Consider the following 23,072-nt stretch of genomic DNA (forward strand, 5'->3'; position numbering starts at 1 on the left):
ATGAACTCACCTGAAGGAACTCACCTGACATAATGTTTGTGCCAAGTCAACACAGTCCTTGCAATGTGCCAAAAATAATTGTTCAGCTTCAGATCATTGCCCTAATATTGAGGAAAGAACTAAAATACCACCAACGTGGAAATACCCTCAAGCCCAAGGAATTTGGGGAGAATGGGATTATAAGGAAACTGACTTGGAGAGCCAGTCTCCCAAATAAATTATTTTCACTAGTCCTATGTCAGATGGCCCTAAAATAAGAATTTTATTTCACAGTCTTTGAACAAATTACCTGTTGTCATTATAGGGTTAAAGAAATACACAAAATATAAAATGAGAGTGGCTGCCTCAACCCATGTTGGAGAAAGTTCTTTGTCTGAAGAAAATGACATCTTTGTGAGAACTCCAGAAGATGGTAAGAATTTCAGGTGCAATTTTAATAAAAAGTAACTAGTGGTTTTGCATGCTTACTGACATCTACTGTCTGTCTTTAGTGTCTGAAGCAATAAGCATGAAAGAATACATGTATTTAAAATTTTGTTTTCATCCTCCAGAACCAGAATCGTCACCTCAAGATGTTAAAGTTATTGATGTTACTGCAAGTGAAATAAATTTGAAGTGGTCACCTCCTGAGAAACCTAATGGGATTATTGTTGCTTATGAAGTGCTCTATAAAAATAGGGATACCTTGTTTATGAAGAACACCTCAACCACAAACATAATTCTAAAGGACTTAAAACCTTACACCCTCTATAACATCTCTGTCAGGTCGTATACCAGATTTGGTCATGGCAATCAGTTGTCTTCTTTCCTCTCTGTAAGGACTTCTGAGACTGGTAAGTTTTTTGTTTGTTGTTTAATAATACATAGTAATGAAATAAACATGGCTGACAATTGTCATATTGTTTATATTTTAAATAACATAAAATTTCCTATTCTTTTTGTATAACCCAGAAATTTATCTGTTTTGTTGTTGTTGTTGTTGTTGTTATTGTTGTTGTTGTTTTCTGGTGAGGTATGGGAAAAGGCTTACTGTGTAAAATTTTAAAGTCTGATTTACATATACAGGAACTCCAAAATAGTACCAGTGAGTTTTTCAAATGAAAGACCTTGAGAAACCAAAGATTCTTCCAATGAACCTGTATATTGGAGTTGAATAACCACATGCTTTCAAATTAGGTAAAAGTAGAGACACACTTATAAGAATAGATTCCTCTGCGCCAATGAGGTATATATATAGAAAGAGATGCAGAGTGGGAGCCAGGAAGCTCATGCCTGGTTAAGCCTTGTCCAGGAGGTAGCATTTGACCTGGATCTTAAAGAGTAGGGTAGAATGGATGTTATCAAAGTCGCTGGGCTGAGGGGAGGGAGTATCCCTTCTAAAGGAAATCATGGAAGCAAGGAATTATGCACTTGTGTTTCAGTTTCAGTGATGTAAGTACAAATAGCATATTTGCTATTTTGCCTGATCTTAGCTTATTGTTTATTTTATGTTTAAAATCATATATTGGCTTAGTTTTTTGTTTATTTTATGTTTATAATTGTATAATTGAAGCATCACTCTTAAGCCAACTCTGTAATTTATGCTGAGAATTAATAACTAAATGCAAAGTTACTGTTTTGTTCCTACTTTTAAAAAATTAAATATTTATTGAATAGTTACTCATTGAACCATGTAGAATTACTATTCCTATTGGTCATAAATGGCCAAATATCAGCAATTTCACATGGTTCATCCAGATGCTATATGTGCAGCCCCATCTCTAACCTTGAGGATCTAGGTACCTAATAAAGCAACTTATCTTTGACCACGAGCACCTTCTTGAGACTGGTCACTGAAATTAATAAAATGAGATGACACAAAAGAGCCCATAGAGAATGACAATAGTTGTAATTGCAGAAATGAAAGAGTAATGAAAGGAACATTTTATAGCTTTAAGAGTTATCCCTGAAGGTGAAATCTAATTGATGTTAAACTGTATATGGGCATGTTTCATTGCTTTTATTAAAGATATTGTACCTAAAGTAAGTATTTTTTTTAAGAAAAAAAATCTCCTCTTTACCTGATCTAGCTTTATAGTTTACACTGGGTCAAGGAAAGAAACAAGCATATTTTAGACACCTGCAAAGTGCATTGGGCTCTGCCTTTGGCTTTCATGAAATTTACCTTTTTAATTCTATAATAAAGCATTAATATATTATTATCTTCATTGCCTAATGAAAAACAGGTCTGAAGGGTTCATCTCTTCAGTAAATATTTGTAATATGCCAAGCCCTACTGGGAATATAGCACTGTAAAGGAAAATGAATTTCTGACCTCCTAAAGTTAAAATTAATTGGTGGATATTTAATTGCTTAAGGTCACCCAGCTGGTAAGTGATGAAGCTGGAATTGGAACCCAAATTCGTCAGACTGGAAAGCCTATTTCCTTTCATGGTACAATCTGTTTTAGAAGCCATCAATAAAGTTGCTAAATTATAGAATATATCTAGGGTCTCTCTGTTAACTGTTGGCAGTAGTATTTTGCTGCTTGGGCTCTGCATAAGATGAGGAAGGAAAGTAAGTTTCAAAGTTACTGTTATGATATTAAACAATCACTATATGCACGAATGCTTATCAGATACTTCACTACTTAAATGGTCACAGCATCAAGAACATCTTATCTTAATGATTATCTATACAATAATCTTTTGTTGTTGTTTGCTAATTATTACATGCATTCAATCTTTTACTTAGTATTGGAAAATTAACTTTCATTTTATTATCTGTTGTCTGATCTTAATTCAAAGGCAGGGATAATAAACCTTAAGTGAATGTAAGAATTTAACTTGACATGTAGTTAAAAGTGAGAATATTAGTTTTAGAATGTATCTTAGAAAAATACATAGAACCCTAGATACATAGATGTGGAGACCTAGAAATACTTGAGTGAAATGACTCAAAAATCAGAGTAGATGAGAAGTAATGTTGGGACTTGGAAGTAAGCTTGCTGATCATTTCAAGCCTCCAGAGTGAGGGAGAAAAATAAAGAAGGAAATAACTTACACCACGGCTCACTAGCTCACCCATTTGGGTGAGTAAAGGGTCATTTTGATACTAGACTCTTCAGAAGCAAAACAGGTCTAATAATAGGACATAATGTTCAATGTCCACGCTTCTAATTTCTAGCTCTCTGATCTGAGTTAGGATACTCTCGATGTCTTTGCATTCTTCATCTAGATGGAAATGGTGGACAATGAAGTCTACATTAGTGACTTTTTCTGTAGTATGTTTGCTACACCAGTTTTAGCTCTTTTTGCAAAAGAGGAAGCTAAAATTTTGAGCAGTCTCAACGTGTCATTTGAAGCAAGATGTATCAAGAACAACTGTCTATCTGTTACCAAGGCTTCCTATTCTTATTAAATAAATTCTTCCTCTACTGGTATTATAAAAAAAACAAGAACTCTCTTTTCAATATTGTTTCATGAGAAATTGAGGGATGTAGTTAGCAATATGTTAATGCTGCTGGGTAAAAGAAATAAATAATTTATTCACATGTTTCTCTGGATTGGGGAATCAGAGTTTACTAATGCCTAGAAGTAAAATACCCTTGTGTTCAAGCAGAAAAGCTCAATACGTTTGATCTCATGAGTGTTTGTGTATGTGTGTGTGTGTTAAGTATGTGCAGTTGACAAACAAATAAAATCAATTCATGTTTTTTCACAGAGTTCAGTAATCACACAAAGAACTTTAAGTTCTCATACAAATTACCTTTTGAGGTTCTCTGTGTATTCTCTTTCCTTTTTAAGACATAACTTTATACTAAGCCTTTAACAAAATGCCTTGAATATGTCTGATTTGGGGTAATGACCACTAATGGGTAGTACCTTATATGTTGATCAAAATTTTGTATAGGACTCTATAATGGATAGCATTTAAAATTTTTTCTATATAATGTTAAAACTGTATATGCCAAACAATTTTTAGGCACACTCAAGGTAACTTCCCACTTCTTCTTTTCAGATCATTGTGAACAAACTTGTTTCTTATTTTTATTTTTTAAATAGATTTAGCTTATTCCAACTGTTTGTAACAATTACTTTTTATTCATGAATTATCTATTTTACACAATACTTCTCCAATTGGACACACTGTGCTAGTTCGGAAAACTCTTAAGTGCATCATTACTCTCCCAAATCAGTAAGTCATCAAGTCTGTCTTCTTTATTTCCCCTGAACCCAGCACTGGTTATCCCCTAAGGATAAATGAATAAAAATGCAAAGGATATCAGCCTGGGGTCAGGGATGCATATTTATATTCTGACTACTGGTGATAGGCGTGCAAATCCAGAGGGACAACTTAGCAAATTCCAATGAGAATTTTTCAAAATCAAAAGTTATACTGAGTTATTAAGTTCAAGCATAGCATTACTAAATCCTTTTTTTTCTTGCAATTAAAGAGCTATTCACTTCAATCTTACTTGTTTTGCTTAGCTTTGAATTTCTCTCTTGTTTTTAAATATGTTTTATGTCCAGTTGAACATATTTATTTATTCCCTGAACAGGTTTTTGTGGTTTCCATATCATATCCATTGTAGATGCAGCAGTGAGTAAGAGAAAATCCCTACTTTCTTGGAACTTAACATTCTAGAAGTTTCACAGTAAACAAATGCTATATATGACTTTGGTACCAGTGTATTCTAGGAAGAAAAGAAAATCAGGGAAAGAAGAGAGAATTAAGCAGGCTGATTAGTATTGATTAGTAAGCAGGCTATTTGAGGTAGAGGACTGAGGGAAGTCTTGTCTGAAGAAACTGTATTTGCCTGGAGACATTAACAATCTGTAGGAGTAAACTAGATGAGATTAAGGAAGAAAACTGCTTCAGAAGGAGAATAGCAATAGCCTGAAGTTCCTGAAGTAGAAAGATACCGTATGTGGTTGAGGAAGAGCAGAGCCTTTCTTTCTTTGGAGTAATCATAGTTATGCGGAGAGAATTAGCAGATGAGGAGAGAGAACCTGGCAAAGGTGGACTGTGCAGATTTTTGGGTGTCATTCTAAGAGGTTTGGAGTTTAATTGTAATGGGTAGCTATTGAAGAATTATGACAAGAACATGATATGATTTGCAGTTTTGGAAGATAATTCCTGACTATGTTGGATTTGGGAGTGAAGGAAAAAAATCACGCTTAATTACTAGGTGTTTGGTTGGAATATCTGGGTGAATGGTGGCGTTGCAGTATTACTTAGCACAATACCTGCGATTTGTTGTCTCATGGCTTCAAAGAATGAAGAGGTGGACACAAAATGAGCAGCCAGCAAAAGTTTATTAGAGTATAAGATTAGAAAGAAAGAATAGTATGGAAGCTGTCTTTACTGAGAGGGGACATTCGAAAGTGAATGTCCCCGACTATAGGCAAGGGTCCTTGTTTTATAAGGTTCTGGTCACCACCTTCCTGCCCCCACCCTTCTCCCTTGTACCTTCTCAGGCTCCACTCTTATTGGCTTGATAGTTCTAGGTGCTGGGTTGTCCATTCCTGATTGGCTCATTTCCATTGTATGAGGGGGGTAGTCTATGGCTATACCATTCCTTTGGGTCATAGATTTTTACGGTCTACTATTTATTTTTAGTCAGGTCTTTTATCAGATTCCTGAGAGAAACCTGAGGGGTAGTAGGTGGTGTCTGTTACATTCTTAAGAGGAACCTTATGCCCGAGGGGGTTTGCTGTGGTAAGGCATTCCCAGCATTGTTCCATTGTATGTGCTTTTCCCCACCCAGGGGCCTCAGGTCCTAATCTTTCCCTTTCTGCCTATTTTATCCTATCTTTCCCTATTATATTGGTACCATTTACTGAGACAGGGAAGCCTGGAGAAAAGGTCAGTTTGGAGGAAATTCAGTTTTGTTTTGACCATGTTTTAAATATCTGAGTACCTGTCATTAAGGCAATTGGATATGTAAGTTTGAAACTCACAGGAAGAATCCAGAGTTGAATATACAATTTGAATGAATTACCATATCTCTGGTATTCAAAGTCAAGGGATGAGATAAAGTCACATCAGAGGGAGTGTAGATAGAGATGGAAAGAAGACATACACCTATGTCCTATAGACTTGTCCTATACACCTATAGAATACGCCTATACACCTATGTCCTATAGGTGTATACCTATACACCTATATAGGTGTATACACCTATACACCTATAGACTTTGGGAAGTCAGAGAGGATTTAGTCAAGGACTAAGCAGAAGTGAGCAGTGGTGAGGTAAGAGGAAGAGCAGAGAAGATTGTGTAAGGCAAGTGAATAAATATTTCCAAGTAGAAGGAATTTATTTTTTAGGTCCAATTCTGCTCAGAGTGAAGAGGAGGGCACACAATTAATTAGTGGTGTGGCAATATGGAGATCACTGATGACTTCATGATAGTGGGTTTCATGGAAAAAATGGGGGAAAATGCCTAACTAAAGTGAGATTAAGACAGAATGATACATTAAAAGTGGAGAAAATGAGTAAAGGCAGATTTTGAGGAATTTTGATACGACGTACAGGCCAAAATGGAGAAATAGTTGAAAGGACAAAGAGAATCAATAGTCTTTTTCTTTTCTTTTGCTGTGATATAATGTGTGTGTTTTCACATATTTACAATATAGGAATAATTCAACACAGAGAGAAAAATCATTAACATGACAGAGGGGGAATAACTTCAGTTCTGAAGTCTCAGACTAGATAGAATAGAATCTACCACAGAAGTGGAGGGCCAGGCAAATATCCATTGACTGATGAATGGATAAAGAAGTGGTATATATACAATGGACTATTACTCAGCCATCAAAAAGAATGAAATCTTGCCATTTGCAATGACATGGATGGAGCTAGAGAGTATTATGCTAAATGAAATAAGTCAGAGAAAGATAAATGCCATATGATTTTAGTCATATGTGGAATTAAAGAAACAAAACAAATGAACATGGGGCAGGGCAAACCAGGAAACAGACTTAATTATAGAGAACAAACTGAAGGTTACTGCAGGGGAGATGAGAGGGGGATGGTATAAATGGGTGTTGGGTATTAAGGAAGACACTGGGTGTTGTATGTAAGTGATGAATCGCTAAATTCTACTCCTGAAACTAATATTACACTGTATGTTAGCAAACTGGAATTTAAATAAAGAAGAAATGCAGGGCTGGGACTTTGAAGGGAGTTAAGTAGAGAAGGCAGTTAAAGGGAAATTGGTGGTAGGAAGATAATGTAGTTTTTTTCTGAGTGTTATTATTTTCTCAATGAAGTGAGAAGCAAGTTTATCAGCTTTGAATAAGAAGGGGAGTGATATTGGATGATGGTGGACAGAAAAGATGGTGAAAAACATACGTAACAGAAGGGGAGACTGAACTGACTAAAGGAAAATAGAGGCTGCTGGGCAGTGGAAAAGATTCATTTGAAATTTAAGGTTTAAATGTGAATAAGGCTTGTTAGCTGGAGTTTTGTTTTGTTCAGACATTTTCAGCTGTTCACTGCAGATCTGGAACTAGCAATGAAATTGGTTTAACCTGAATTGGAATTTTGCTGGAAAGCAAGATGGAAAAAGGAGTTGATGGAGATTGCTAGGGACTGGTTTTATTGGCAGGCAATGGATTCTGGCCCAAGTAAGTAGGGAGATGAGACATAAGGGAGATGATGAACCGTGAAGATTGGATGAGGGTTAAAGAATTTTTGGAGTGTCAATACAAAGAATTTTTGGAGTGCCAATACAATAAACTGTTGCCAAAGAAAGGAATACCGGTAATAACAAGATCTCAGGTATTGCCATAAAAGCTAGTGGTTAAAGTGGGGTGGAGGAAAAATTGGAATTATGGAGATAAGGAACACAGAGTCCAGAGAATAGGAAAAATCATTTACATTGATGTTGACATCTTTTAAGACTGGTAGAAAGTCAGTCCAGTCATCTAGGTGATAAATTTTTCTTCTTGTTTTTTTTTTTTTAAGATTTCATTTTAATTCTAGTTAGTTAACATTAAGTGTTATATTAGTTTCACATATGTACAATATGGTGATTCAACAATTCCATATATCGCCCAGTGCTCATCATGACAGGTGCACTCCTTAATCCCCATCACCTATTTAACCCCTCCTCCTCCCCTCCTCCCCTCTTAGGTGATTAAAATTTTAAGATGTTTGAAGAAGTGGCATGGTATCACTAGATGACTGTCTTAAGGAGGGGTAGCACAAAAGTTCTTCAGGAAGAAGGAAGGAGAAATGATCTGGATATGGCAAAGATGGGCAATAAATACAGCTACTCAACTCCCAGGCTCTATGGTTATAGGGGTTGTAGGAGAAAAACAATGACTACCTGTTACCCAAGAGTGGTAAAATATAATGTTCTCAGAAGGTCCAAGATTTCTCTTAGAGCCAGAAGGTTGAGAAAGCATTCAGAGTAGTTTTTGAGAATTTTTCTCAATGTAATGGGTTGGCTTGAGAAGGTAACTAGAAATTTTGAATGTATGCAAAAAGATTATATTGTGTAGAATTATATTGCTACATTAAACTATGTATTAAATTACAATTCTTCCCAAAGTTTTAGAAATATCAATATTCTTCCATCAGTTTTTCCTATTAAGTGTGCCTTAGATGAAATACACTTCATAACAGGTAACAACTGGGGACAAGTGGTTTTGCATCCACATTTTCAAGGCTTTTGAATTTTGTTTTTCTTCTTCATTAAATTTACTAGTAGCAACTTTAATATCTATTATATTTTGAGTGCCAATATATAGGTTCAATTATTTCTTTTGAAATGAATACTCTTTTTTAAAATTTATTTATTTTGAGAGAGAGAGAGAGAGAGAGAGAGAGAGAGAGAGAGAGAATGAGCTGGGGAGGGGCGGAGGGGGGGAACAGAGATCCAAAGTGGGTTTTGTACTGGCAGCAGATAGCCCAGTTCAGGACTCAAACCCACGACCATGAGATCATGGCCTGAGCCTAAGTATGACAGTTAACCAACCAAGCCACCCAAGAGCCCCTGAAAGGAAATATTCTTGTAATAGGACTTTATAATGGCAATAATGTTTATGTTGTTAGTTTATATTGTTTAACCCCTCAAAGTAGTCATTACTGTTATTGTTCCCATGCAGGTAATTTTTAAACCATTATCTTTGCAACTGTGGTTTTTCATCTCCAGTAAATATTTTTCTGCCTAAAATGCATTGTTTATAACTTCATTCATTGAGGATTTTCTGGTTTTGATCGTCAGAATATGTTTTTATCTGCTCTTGTTAATTTTTCTGGGGATAGAATTCTCATTTTTCAGTTGAGGTCAATTGTCCGTCTAATTGTCATTCCTATGTAGATGATCTGTTTTGTTTTGTTTTGTTTTTTTCTGGTGCTGTTAAGATCTTCTCTTCTTTGTTATTTGTACTTTTACAATGATGTGTCTAAATATGATTGTTTAAAAGTATTTTCCTGCTTGGAGCTTATTGAGATTCCTTGACCTGAACTTTGATATCTTTCAACATTTTTCAGAATTTCAGCCATTACCCTTTGAAATATTTCTTCTTCCTCCTTCTTTCTGTTATCTATCTTAAACTCCTTCAGTATATGCTTCATGTCTCTTATCTGCTCTTTACATTTTCTGTATTTTTTTCCTCTGAGCTCCATTGTTGATAATTTTTCAATACTGTCATTCTTTTCACTAAATTTCTCTCCATCTCTATCTAATATGGTCTTTTATACATTAAAATAATTTTAATTTCAGTTCTTTTGTTTTTCTATTGTAGAAGGCCTGTCTGGTTCTCTTTCAAATCTGTTTGGCTATATGCATCATTTATTATTATCTAAAGAATAATTCTTTGCTCATATTTTCAAATCTGTTTGATCTCTTGAAATACATTAGGCATTCATATATTTATTCTTTGGTAATTTCAATATCTGAAGTCTTTTGAAGTCTGTGTGTGTGTATGTGTGTGTGTGTGTGTGTGTGAGAGAGAGTGCATGAGAGAGAGTGAGAGAGACTGAGAGAGACAGGGTTTTTTGTTTTTGTTTTTGTTTTTCTGTTTTCTTTGCTGTCTTTATTGGTGCCTGATTTGCTATCAGTCAGCACATTTTCCTTGAAATTTATCTGTGGTAAATTTATGTGGCCTGAGTTGAAGTTGAGTTCCTTCGGAGAGGATTTATGTTTGCTTCTGCTAGTTGCTTTTGAATAATAGCAACTCAGGATTACAGATTCATTTTCATTTAAATCCTGAAGTGAACGTTTTTTCAGGCTATCTAGGTAGCATGGATTTGAGCCACATAGACTCATAAGAATAGGCATGCACTTCCAAAACTGCATAATTTTTTTTTCTTTTTTGCATCTTTATCCAGAGAGCAGCGAGAAAAAAAATTCTCCTCTGTCCTCTTTTGCATGGTGGGTTTACTTCTCACTCCCCTTTCCCTGTGGGTGAACATACCATATTGCACAAGAACAGCAGCTACCACTCACACTGAATTCTGTGGTACTCTTCAGAAGAATTCAAGGTACCCCCTGGAATTGTCCACTAACATGGTTAAAGTTGCATTCTTTTGGCTTTCCAGCTTATTATGCAGGGATATCCCTTACTCTTCTGTTGGCCCAAGTCTTTCAGTTCTTTATCTGGCACTCCGCATAGCTGTTTTGCAAAAACTCAACCTCACCAGGATTGACCAGTACCCTTCAAGACAAAGCTGGCATTAGTACCAGCTTCCATTTCACAATACCTGTTTTTACTGTGTTTTTGTGTGTGTGTAATTTAATTTTTTTTTTTTTGCTTTTGTTTTTTGGCCACCACAGATTTCCAGTTTTGTTGTCAACTCTTCAATTCCTTTAAACAAAAGTTTGTTTTAATTTTATGAAGGGTTTTAATTGTTTTAATTAATATAGTCATTCAGTGTAGGGTATCTATTTCAATATTTACCAGAATCAGAATCCCACATGTAGTATTAGTATTTGAACATATGTGGAGAAACTTTTTGTGACCATTGAATTCAATACAATAAGAACATTAGTAGATACATCAAACTAGTATTTTATTTAACGATATCTTATATCCTTAGGAGACTGTTTTCCTGACAGATCATAATTTGCAACATTATACTTAGGAAGGATTCCTTGCCTTGTCATACGTTATATACAAAACTGATTATTAATGTTTTATATATTATTATTATTAATGAAAGGCAGAATTGACTTTTAGGTATTTTTCAATTCTTTTTCCATCTGTATGATCCTCAGCAATAGCTTAATACCATCTCAAATATTTTAATAAAAATATCATCTATAAGCATTATTTTGTAGAATCATAGTATGAATTTCTTTTGAGATAAAATTTTTTCTATACAGTTTTAAGTGTATAAGTTATGTGTATCTTATTCCATTTAGGATGTTTATTACAATTACACTCTAGTGAATGTTCTTATAAACATATTCTAGTGTACTTGGATCAAAACTTCAGCAAAATGGGGTGCCTGGGTGGCTCAGTCTGTTGAGTGTCTGACTTCAGCTCAGGTCATGATCTCATGGTCTGTGATTTGAGCCCCACGTTGGGCTCTGTGCTGACAGCTCAGAGCCTGGAGCCTGCTTCAGATTCTGTGTCTCCCTCTCTCTCTGCCCCTCCCCCACTCATGCTCTGTCTCTCTCTGTCAAAAAATAAATAAACATTAAAAAAAATTTTAAAAACTTCAGCAAAATAGATTTTTTTAAGAATATATTTTTAGGATGGAATTATTTTATGCATTTATATTTTTGTTTTTTCCCAGTGCCCGATAGTGCACCAGAAAATGTTACCTACAAAAATATATCTTCTGGAGAGATTGAGCTATCATTCCTTCCCCCAAGTAGTCCTAATGGAATCATACAAAAATATACAATTTACATCAGGAGAAGTAGTGGAAATGAAGAAAGAGCTATAAATACAACCTCTTTGACCCAAAGCATTAAAGGTAAAAAGAATATTTAATGTTGTACATTTATATTTGTACTGACAATGTGGTTATAAAATATTAGCTTGCTTTTATATTATAAGTGGTAAGTAGGATTCATTTTGTACAGAGTATGACAATACTGGCTTTTTGGTTAAATAAACTAGGAGTTTATTACAGTCACATGAAAGAATACTCAAAGTCAATCCTTTGTGACCTTATCCTATACCATTTTGTCTTTGTAATAGGACTTACTATTTGAAAGAAGTACATTTTCATTTAATTTTTTTTTTCTGAAATTTATTGACAAATTGGTTTCCATACAACACCCAGTGCTCATCCCAAAAGGTGCCCTCCTCAATACCCATCACCCACCCTCTCCTCCCTCCCACCCCCCATCAACCCTCAGTTTGTTCTCAGTTTTTAACAGTCTCTTATGCTTTGGCTCTCTCCCATTCTAACCTCTTTTTTTTTTTTTTCCTTCCCCTCCCCCATGGGTTCCTGTTAAGTTTCTCAGGATCCACATAAGAGTGAAACCATATGGTATCTGTCTTTCTCTGTATGGCTTATTTCACTTAGCATCACACTCTCCAGTTCCATCCACGTTGCTACAAAAGGCCATATTTCATTTTTTCTCATTGCCACGTAATATTCCATTGTGTATATAAACCACAATTTCTTTATCCATTCATCAGTTGATGGACACTTAGGCTCTTTCCATAATTTGGCTATTGTTGAGAGTGCTGCTATGAACATTGGGGTACAAGTGGCCCTATGCATCAGTGCTCCTGTATCCCTTGGGTAAATTCCTAGCAGTGCTATTGCTGGGTCATAGGGTAGGTCTATTTTTAATTTTCTGAGGAACCTCCACACTGCTTTCCAGAGCGGCTGCACCAATTTGCATTCCCACCAACAGTGCAAGAGGGTTCCCGTTTCTCCACATCCTCTCCAGCACCTATAGTCTCCTGATTTGTTCATTTTGGCCACTCTGACTGGCGTGAGGTGATACCTGAGTGTGGTTTTGATTTGTATTTCCCTGATAAGGAGCGACGCTGAACATCTTTTCATGTGCCTGTTGGCCATCCGGATGTCTTCTTTAGAGAAGTGTCTATTCATGTTTTCTGCCCATTTCTTCACTGGGTTATTTGTTTTTTGGGTGTGGAGTTTGGTGAGCTCTTTATAGGTTTTGGATACTAGCCCTTTGTCCGATATGTCATTTGCGAATATCTTTTCCCATTCCGTTGGTTGCCTTTTAGTTTTGTTGGTTGTTTCCTTTGCTGTGCAGAAGCTTTTTATCTTCATAAGGTCCCAGTAATTCACTTTTGCTTTTAATTCCCTTGCCTTTGGGGATGTGTCGAGTAAGAGATTGCTACGGCTGAGGTCAGAGAGGTCTTTTCCTGCTTTCTCCTCTAAGGTTTTGATGGTTTGCTGTCTCACATTTAGGTCCTTTATCCATTTTGAGTTTATTTTTGTGAATGGTGTGAGTAAGTGGTCTAGTTTCAACCTTCTGCATGTTGCTGTCCAGTTCTCCCAGCACCATTTGTTAAAGAGGCTGTCTTTTTTCCATTGGATGTTCTTTCCTGCTTTGTCAAAGATGAGTTGGCCATACGTTTGTGGGTCTAGTTCTGGGGTTTCTATTCTATTCCATTGGTCTATGTGTCTGTTTTGGTGCCAATACCATGCTGTCTTGATGATGACAGCTTTGTAGTAGAGGCTAAAGTCTGGGATTGTGATGCCTCCTGCTTTGGTCTTCTTCTTCAAAATTCCTTTGGCTATTCGGGGCCTTTTGTGGTTCCATATGAATTTTAGGATTGCTTGTTCTAGTTTCGAGAAGAATGCTGGTGCAATTTTGATTGGGATTGCATTGAATGTGTAGATAGCTTTGGGTAGTATTGACATTTTGACAATATTTATTTTTCCAATCCATGAGCAGGGAATGTCTTTCCATTTCTTTAAATCTTCTTCAATTTCCTTCATAAGCTTTCTATAGTTTTCAGCATACAGATCCTTTACATCTTTGGTTAGATTTATTCCTAGGTATTTTATGCTTCTTGGTGCAATTGTGAATGGGATCAGTGTCTTTATTTGTCTTTCTGTTGCTTCATTGTTAGTGTATAAGAATGCAACTGATTTCTGTACATTGATTTTGTATCCTGCAACTTTGCTGAATTCCTGTATCAGTTCTAGCAGACTTTTGGTGGAGTCTATTGGATTTTCCATGTATAATATCATGTCATCTGCAAAAAGCGAAAGCTTGACTTCATCTTTGCCAATTTTGATGCCTTTGATTTCCTTTTGTTGTCTGATTGCTGATGCTAGAACTTCCAGCACTATGTTAAATAGCAGCGGTGAGAGTGGGCATCCCTGTCGTGTTCCTGATCTCAGGGAAAAAGCTTTCAGTTTTTCCCCATTGAGGATGATGTTAGCTGTGGGCTTTTCATAAATGGCTTTTATGATCTTTAAGTATGTTCCTTCTATCCCGACTTTCTCAAGGGTTTTTATTAAGAAAGGGTGCTGGATTTTGTCGAAGGCCTTTTCTGCATCAATTGACAGGATCATATGGTTCTTCTCTCTTTTTTTGTTAATGTGATGTATCACCTTGATTGATTTGCGAATGTTGAACCAGCCCTGCATCCCAGGAATGAATCCCACTTGATCATGGTGAATAATTCTTTTTATATGCCGTTGAATTCGATTTGCTAGTATCTTATTGAGAATTTTTGCATCCATATTCATCAGGGATATTGGCCTGTAGTTCTCTTTTTTTACTGGGTCTCTGTCTGGTTTAGGAATCAAAGTAATACTGGCTTCATAGAATGAGTCTGGAAGTTTTCCTTCCCTTTCTATTTCTTGGAATAGCTTGAGAAGGATAGGTATTATCTCTGCTTTAAACGTCTGGTAGAACTCCCCTGGGAAGCCATCTGGTCCTGGACTCTTATTTGTTGGGAGATTTTTGATAACCGATTCAATTTCTTCGCTGGTTATGGGTCTGTTCAAGCTTTCTATTTCCTCCTGATTGAGTTTTGGAAGAGTGTGGGTGTTCAGGAATTTGTCCATTTCTTCCAGGTCGTCCAATTTGTTGGCATATAAGTTTTCATAGTATTCCCTGATAATTGTTTGTATCTCTGAGGGATTGGTTGTAATAATTCCATTTTCATTCATGATTTTATCTATTTGGGTCATCTCCCTTTCTTTTTGAGAAGCCTGGCTAGAGGTTTGTCAATTTTGTTTATTTTTTCAAAAAACCAACTCTTGGTTTCGTTGATCTGCTCTACAGTTTTTTTAGTTTCTATATTGTTTATTTCTGCTCTGATCTTTATTATTTCTCTTCTTCTGCTGGGCTTAGGCTGCCTTTGCTGTTCTGCTTCTAGTTCCTTTAGGTGTGCTGTTAGATTTTGTATTTGGGATTTTTCTTGTTTCTTGAGATAGGCCTGGATTGCAATGTATTTTCCTCTCAGCACTGCCTTCGCTGCATCCCAAAGCATTTGGATTGTTGTATTTTCATTTTCGTTTGTTTCCATATATTTTTTAATTTCTTCTCTAATTGCCTGGTTGACCCACTCATTCGTCAGTAGGGTGTTCTTTAACCTCCATGCTTTTGGAGGTTTTCTAGACTTTTTTCTGTGGTTGATTTCAAGCTTCATAGCATTGTGGTCTGAAAGTAAGCATGGTATAATTTCAATTCTTGTAAACTTATGAAGGGCTGTTTTGTGACCCAGTATATGATCTATCTTGGAGAATGTTCCATGTGCACTCGAGAAGAAAGTATATTCTGTTGCTTTGGGATGCAGAGTTCTAAATATATCTGTCAAGTCCATCTGATCCAATGTCTCATTCAGGGCCCTTGTTTCTTTATTGACCATGTGTCTAGATGATCTATCCATTTCTGTAAGTGGTGTATTAAAGTCCCCTGCAATTACCACATTCTTATCAATAAGGTTGCTTATGTTTATGAGTAATTGTTTTATATATTTGGGGGCTCCGGTATTCGGTGCATAGACATTTATAATTGTTAGCTCTTCCTGATGGATAGACCCTGTAACTATTATATAATGTGCTTCTTCATCTCTTGTTACAGCCTTTAATTTAAAGTCTAGTTTGTCTGATATAAGTATGGCTACTCCAGCTTTCTTTTGGCTTCCAGTCGCATGATAAATAGTTCTCCATCCTCTCACTCTCAATCTAAAGGTGTCCTCAGGTCTAAAATGAGTCTCTTGCAGACAGCAAATAGATGGGTCTTGTTTTTTTATCCATTCTGATACCCTATGTCTTTTGGTTGGCGCATTTAATCCATTTACATTCAGTGTTATCATAGAAAGATACGGGTTTAGAGTCATTGTGATGTCTGTATGTTTTATGCTTGTAGTGATGTCTCTGGGACTTTGTCTCACAGGGTCCCCCTTAGGATCTCTTGTAGGGCTGGTTTAGTGGTGACAAATTCCTTCAGTTTTTGTTTGTTTGGGAAGACCTTTATCTCTCCTTCTATTCTAAATGACAGACTTGCTGGATAAAGGATTCTTGGCTGCATATTTTTTCTGTCTAGCACCCTGAAAATCTCGTGCCAATTCTTTCTGGCCTGCCAAGTTTCAAAAGAGAGATCAGTCACGAGTCTTATAGGTCTCCCTTTATATGTGAGGGCACGTTTACCCCTTGCTGCTTTCAGAATTTTCTCTTTATCCTTGTATTTTGCCAGTTTCACTATGATATGTCGTGCAGAAGATCGATTCAAGTTACGTCTGAAGGGAGTTCTCTGTGCCTCTTGGATTTCAATGCCTTTTTCCTTCCCCAGTTCAGGGAAGTTCTCAGCTATGATTTCTTCAAGTACCCCTTCAGCACCTTTCCCTCTCTCTTCCTCCTCTGGGATACCAATTATGCGTATATTATTTCTTTTTAGTGTATCACTTAATTCTCTAATTTTCCCCTCATACTCCTGGATTTTTTTATCTCTCTTTTTCTCAGCTTCCTCTTTTTCCATAACTTTATCTTCTAGTTCACCTATTCTCTCCTCTGCCTCTTCAAGCCGAGCTGTGGTGGTTTCCATTTTGTTATGCATTTCGTTTAAAGCGTTTTTCAGCTCCTCGTGACTGTTCCTTAGTCCCTTGATCTCTGTAGCAAGAGATTCTCTGCTGTTCTGTATACTGTTTTCAAGCCCAGCGATTAATTTTATGACTATTATTCTAAATTCACTTTCTGTTATGTTATTTAAGTCCTTTTTGATCAGCTCATTAGCTGTTGTTATTTCCTGGAGATTCTTCTGAGGGGAATTCTTCCGCTTGGTCATTTTGGATAGTCCCTGGCGTGGTGAGGACCTGCAGGGCATTTCCCCTGCGCTGTGGTGTATAACTGGAGTTGGTGGGCGGGGCCGCAGTCAGACCTGATGTCTGCCCCCAGCCCACCGCTGGGGCCACAGTCAGACTGGTGTGTGCCTTCTCTTCCCCTCTCTTAGGGGTGGGATTCACTGTGAGGTGGTGTGGCTCGTCTGGGCTACTTGCACCCTGCCAGGCTTGTGATGCTGGGGATCTGGCGTATTAGCTGGGGTGGGTAGGCAAGGTGCACGGGGGCAGGAGGGGCAGGCTTAGATCGCTTCTCCTTAGGTGATCCACTTCAGGAGGGGCCCTGTGGCAGTGGGAGGGAGTCAGATCCGCTGCTAGAGGTTTGGCTCTGCAGAAGCACAGCGTTGGGTGTTTGTGCGGAGCGAGCAAGTTCCCTGGCAGGAACCGGTTCCCTTTGGGATTTCGGCTGGGGGATGGGCGGGGGAGATGGCGCTGGCGAGCGCCTTTGTTCCCCACCAAACTGAGCTCTGTTGTCCGGGGGCTCAGCAGCTCTCCCTCCCTTTGTCCTCCAGCCTTCCCGCTTTCCGAGCAGAGCTGTTAACTTATGACCTCCCAGACGCTAAGTCGCGCTTGCTGTCAGAACACAGTCCGTCAGGCCCCTCCGCTTTTGCAAGCCAGACTCGGGGGCTCTGCTTGGCCGGCGAGCCGCCCCTCCGCCCCGGCTCCCTCCCGCCAGTCCGTGGAGCGCGCACCGCCTCGCCGCCCTTCCTACCCTCTTCCGTGGGCCTCTCGTCTGCGTTTGGCTCGGCGACTCTTCTGCTAATCCTCTGGCGGTTTTCTGGGTTATTTAGGCAGGTGTAGATGGAATCTAAGTGATCAGTAGGACGTGCGGTGAGCCCAGTGTCCTCCTAAGCCGCCATCTTGCCGCAACCCATTAATTTTTACTTTTGGAAGATTAAGAGTCATTTCATAGTTTCCTTCTTGCCTATTATTAAAGGATATTTTATAAGTCTTAACTTACCTATGTTATTTCTTTTTAGGACTGAAGAAATATACCCAGTACAAGATTGAGGTATCTGCTAGTACACTCAGGGGTGAAGGAGTTCGGAGCGCACCCATAAGTATACTGACTGAAGAGGATGGTAAATACAGTAGTGGATCCTGATATGTTTTGAATCCATCACATTTGAAAAAAAAAATGTGCATAAAATGAAGATATAATGTGAAAATTCTCTTAGATTGGGGTATCAGTTATGTGCATGTCAGCATTATACAGAAATTTCACTGTCACAGAGTTAGCAAAGAAGTTAGCAAAGTCAGCTTTATGTTCAATAAAATCAGGTATAAAATGTTCTTCTTTGATGCTCAAGTCATCCGTGCTCTGTAAAAAATCAGTAATATTTTTTTCATGGCAGTTTTTAAGGCTAAAATTTCAGTTTGAATGGTTTGAATATAAACTAATATATGTTATGGCTGTGTTTTTCAACTTTAATGTTCATAAGAATAGACATTTACATCAGTCTTGTAGTAGACTCTGTTATGTCAACTTGCAACCTCCCCCCCCCTTTTTTTTACTGTATTAGGACTAGTTTGATAATGAGTTCAGGCCAATTTTTAGGTTTCTGTATGTAATTTTCCAAGATGCCATTCCTGAATGCTAATAGCCTTATTAAATATTGAATATTTAAACATATCTTTTCCTAAACCTGAATAAAATCAACTTTACTACTGAGACCACTTTACACTGGTACCTCACCAAGTTCTAGGCATATATCATGCTAAGAAAATTACTTTTGAGGAATATATTTGGGATTTGGATTTACATTTTATGTTTTATACATTGTATATATTTGACACTGTTATTTTTATTTTTATTTCTACAAAAGGAAGTCCTATTGCCATGAGAGTTGGGCCTGGGTGTATCATAAGTGTTTGCAGGATATCTTTATTCCCCCTCTCTTTCAAGTTTTTCCATCTTGAGGTTCAGTTGCATTCTGTGCATGTTTCTAGTCATACACCAGGACAATATGTGCATTGTATATGTCTAGCAGAAGGAAGACTTTTCTTGCATTATTCTTATTTTATTCAAAGTAATAATCTTTGGAGCCTTCTTCTCCCAGTTGAGGTCCTTCCCTATTTTTCTCTCTATGAAATTATTTCATCAGTGTCCAAGTGGGCTGCTCTGATTTGTCCCAGGTTCTAAGTCCTCTCATGGGTTGGTCTTCCTTAGTCATTACCTCTACTTATTATGCTTATTTCTCCATCAAAGTTCACCTGTCCAACTTTTAATTTTTGTCATAATTCAGTTCTTTGTGCTGAAATAAAATGAAAATTAACTAATAAAACATCCTTTCCAATGGGACAATTGTTAAAGGCTAGAACAGAGTGGGGGTTAGCTCTTTTTTTCCATCTTAGATAATGCCTAAGAAAGATGTACTAGATAATTTATTCAATGCCCTTCTGGACATAGTACCCACTTCCCCACCCCCTAATTTAATGAAATATCCCTGATGGTAAGAATTCGAGATCTTATATGAAGGAATCTAGACCAGTAGTGAACATATATTCCAAGAAGACAGAGCTTTTTACCACTTAAATCAATTGTTTCAAACTCTACAGTGCATCTGAATTACCTGGACTGTTAAAGTTACCATGGCAAATCACCATAGTGAACTTAACATCTAAGTGTTTGGTAAAGTCATTGATATAATTACTAATGAATGGGGTGAAGAATAGACCCCTTTATTGAAAAATTATGACAAATCAAGAATGGATAAAAGACTGAGATGCTTTGTATTTTGGGTATTAGGTGCTCATTGTCCTCATGAAACTTGCAGCTCAGTGGCAGAGTTCTAAATTCAGTAAGTGTATAGACAGTTTTTATAACTTTAATATTTCCCCCAAATTACTCCTCAGGACAATAAGAGGCATGTTAGTTACTGAGGTAGAAGAAGTGTAGATGAGGAAGTTAAGTCTAAGATATGACCTGAGGGAAGATGAGAGTTAGGAAAGACCATACCAGGAGGAGAAAGAGTCTTATGCATACCCATCTCACCTATTCTCATATGCTTTGTTATGATGAATTGGACAGATTGCAAAAGATATCATTGCATTTATATATTCTAATTTTCCTCTTTCTTTAAAATAATTTTTTAATTTACTTTATGACTAAAAGTTTGTACCTCTTAATCCCCTGCCCCAATTTCATTTTTTTTAGATTGTGTTTCAGAATACAAATGCCAAAATGATTAAAACTTAGCTTGCTATAGTAGATATATAGTATTTTGTTTAGATAGACATGTTAATTATATTTAGTTAGCAATAAAATGTTTCACGTAAAAAGGAAAATACCCAAGGATATACTGAAATTAAAAATAAAACACTTAGAATTATCTGATATTTGACATAATAGTCTTAAAGCATATTATAGAGTAGAAATACTTAGTTACAACAGATTATATTCTATCAGTGCTATTTTTGATTGAAATCCTTTTTTCCAACAATAAACAAAGGTTAAGTTTTACAAAGATGTTAGGGAAAATATCATAAGCTTTTGTTTTGACAAATGAAAGAGTTCTCAGAAGTAATTCATATCTTGGGAACTAGACATCTCCAAGTGATATACGGATTCTTGTGATAATCAATATTTGATAGCATTTTTATTGTAGTGCTAGTGAAAATAACAAATAAAAATATGAATACAGCTGTCACCATTATTCCTTAGAATTCATCTCATAAAACTTTTCTCTGCTCAGTAATTTTTTGTGTTGGAAAATTGTTGTTACTAAAATAGCAAAAGCATACATACACATTACACATGCATATGTACACATACAACTCTGGTTGAGATTATTCAGAAAATAAAAAAAGAATTTAAAATAATTCAGGTGGCATTTTCTTTAAATTGTTGGAAAAAGTGATCTGCACATGTGCTAATCTATAAATTAACATTGTTCAAAGATCTGAACAAATTCTTAAAACTTCTATCAGCTACCTATGAGTTTACTTTCCATATAACTATAACAATGATAAAAATTTTAGTAATGTATGCCCTTCTATTGCAAAATTGTATATTAATGCTCTAAGACATTACTGTAGTGTTACACAGGAGCTGAGAAATGCCATTCTATATGTCTTATCTAATGTAAATATAAACTTAGCTAACTAAGTTGTAGTAATTTTTGTAGAGCTTATTTAGTGCAAAATGGCTCAGGTATTTAGATCCTTCCGCTATTCTGGTGGAATTAGAAGTAGACCCTAATCTGTCCATATTATTTATGTGCTGTGTTGCTTTTCTTTGTCACCATTCAATTTTGGAGACTCAGTGAACAGATTTTGATACTATTTTACAGTTTAGTGGCAAACTGAAATTGAGGAATGTAGTTTTTATTTGTGAGGTCAGTCATTTTAACTGCTCTCCCAGTGTTATGCTTATCACTTTACCACTTCTTGAATGTGTGATTTTTTTCCACTTCTTTTTATTGTTTGAGGAATGCTTTTACTACATATTATATTTATTCACCCCAGTAGTTTTATTTTTACTAGAGGATGATAATTTACCAAGATGTACTTGAACAGTAGGTGAATCACTGTGACATACCCCTTGTTCTTTTTTCTCATGAAATATTTTTTTCCATTGAATCACAGAAACAGATGTTCTAACACCACCATGCAAAATCTCTTTTTATCATCTCATTTTGAAAGTAAACAATTAGTCTCCCATGCTCGTGGGGAAAGGCACTGCACCTGATTCATTGACCAGAATGTTTATAGTGAAAATTGTGTGCATTGCTATTTTAGCCTTCTCTTATATATGTTTAATAAAATGTATTATCCTTACCCTAACTTTTCAGCTCCTGATTCTCCCCCTCAAGGCTTCTCTGTAAAACAGTTGTCTGGTGTCACGGTGAAGTTGTCATGGCAACCACCCCTGGAGCCAAATGGAATTATCCTCTATTACACAGTTTATGTCTGGTAAGAATTTTTTTCTTTTTTGGAAATAGTTCTGAGAACAAGTATTAATCTGTAACATAATAGGAATGTAGTTTTTTTATTTCAGAATGTGATGCTACATTAGGAACCTGATTATTAATAGGCTGGTTAATATGCTTTTTTTAAGAAACAAGTTTTTCCCATATTATGTAGAAGTCCAAGCCTAGTCAAATAATATAATTTTTGTACACAAAAAGTATATATTATGCATAATTATATCACACTTCTGCTCTTAAAAGCCACTGACTTATCAACTTATGTGAATACATGCATATAATTTTAAACTCAGTGTTTTACACAAAAACTCTCTATGTCACCGTCTTTTCAGGTTTCTTTGAGCAGATTAATTTCAACTAAAGTTTAACTAAAAGATATTTATTCACAAATCTGTCATTTAAGGTCCATTTTCCCATGAAATTTAAGTAGTGTATCTATTTTTTTTCTGACCACCTTTACACTGATTGCCAATTTATTTGTCAGTTGTGAAAAAGATGAAATCCCATAGCACATCTCATGTCAATTAACAACATGGCTGTACTGCTTCATGAAAACTCAGTAGTGAGAAGCCCTCACTTTGATCTCTTGTAAGTCCTCTTAGAAAGATTTGCCAGTTATATATTTCCTAGTGGATTTTAAATATTTCAACTCAGAAAATACAATTTACACAATACTTTATAGAACATGGGCATGTCTTAACATTTATGTTCCTGACTCGAAAGTCTAGCACTGAGAGGTTCTGATATTTGAGGAAGGCTACTCTTCTCTTTCTTAAATTAAGATTTTTCTTTCCCTAATCGCTCTTTACACCCTTTGCATATTGCTCATTGGGGCTATACTTCCTGGGTTTTTGTTTTTGTTTTTTTTTTTCATTACCTGATTCCTAGTCCTTTTGCCTAGTGGTGGCAAAATTG

The 23,072-nt window shown here is 36.4% G+C and overlaps 1 protein-coding gene across 1 annotated transcript in view; it reads left to right on the forward strand.

The window, feature by feature from the left end:
- Nucleotides 1-23,072, forward strand: part of PTPRQ (protein tyrosine phosphatase receptor type Q) — a 238,357-nt gene that overhangs the window by 60,452 nt on the left and 154,833 nt on the right. The window contains 5 exon segments of the mRNA XM_043564288.1: nt 305-412; nt 552-833; nt 11,735-11,917; nt 18,210-18,311; nt 22,023-22,143. Of these exon segments, the coding sequence (XP_043420223.1) occupies nt 305-412; nt 552-833; nt 11,735-11,917; nt 18,210-18,311; nt 22,023-22,143 (796 nt within the window).

Source organism: Prionailurus bengalensis, chromosome B4 (assembly GCF_016509475.1).
Source record: "Prionailurus bengalensis isolate Pbe53 chromosome B4, Fcat_Pben_1.1_paternal_pri, whole genome shotgun sequence".
Taxonomy (NCBI): domain Eukaryota; kingdom Metazoa; phylum Chordata; class Mammalia; order Carnivora; family Felidae; genus Prionailurus; species Prionailurus bengalensis.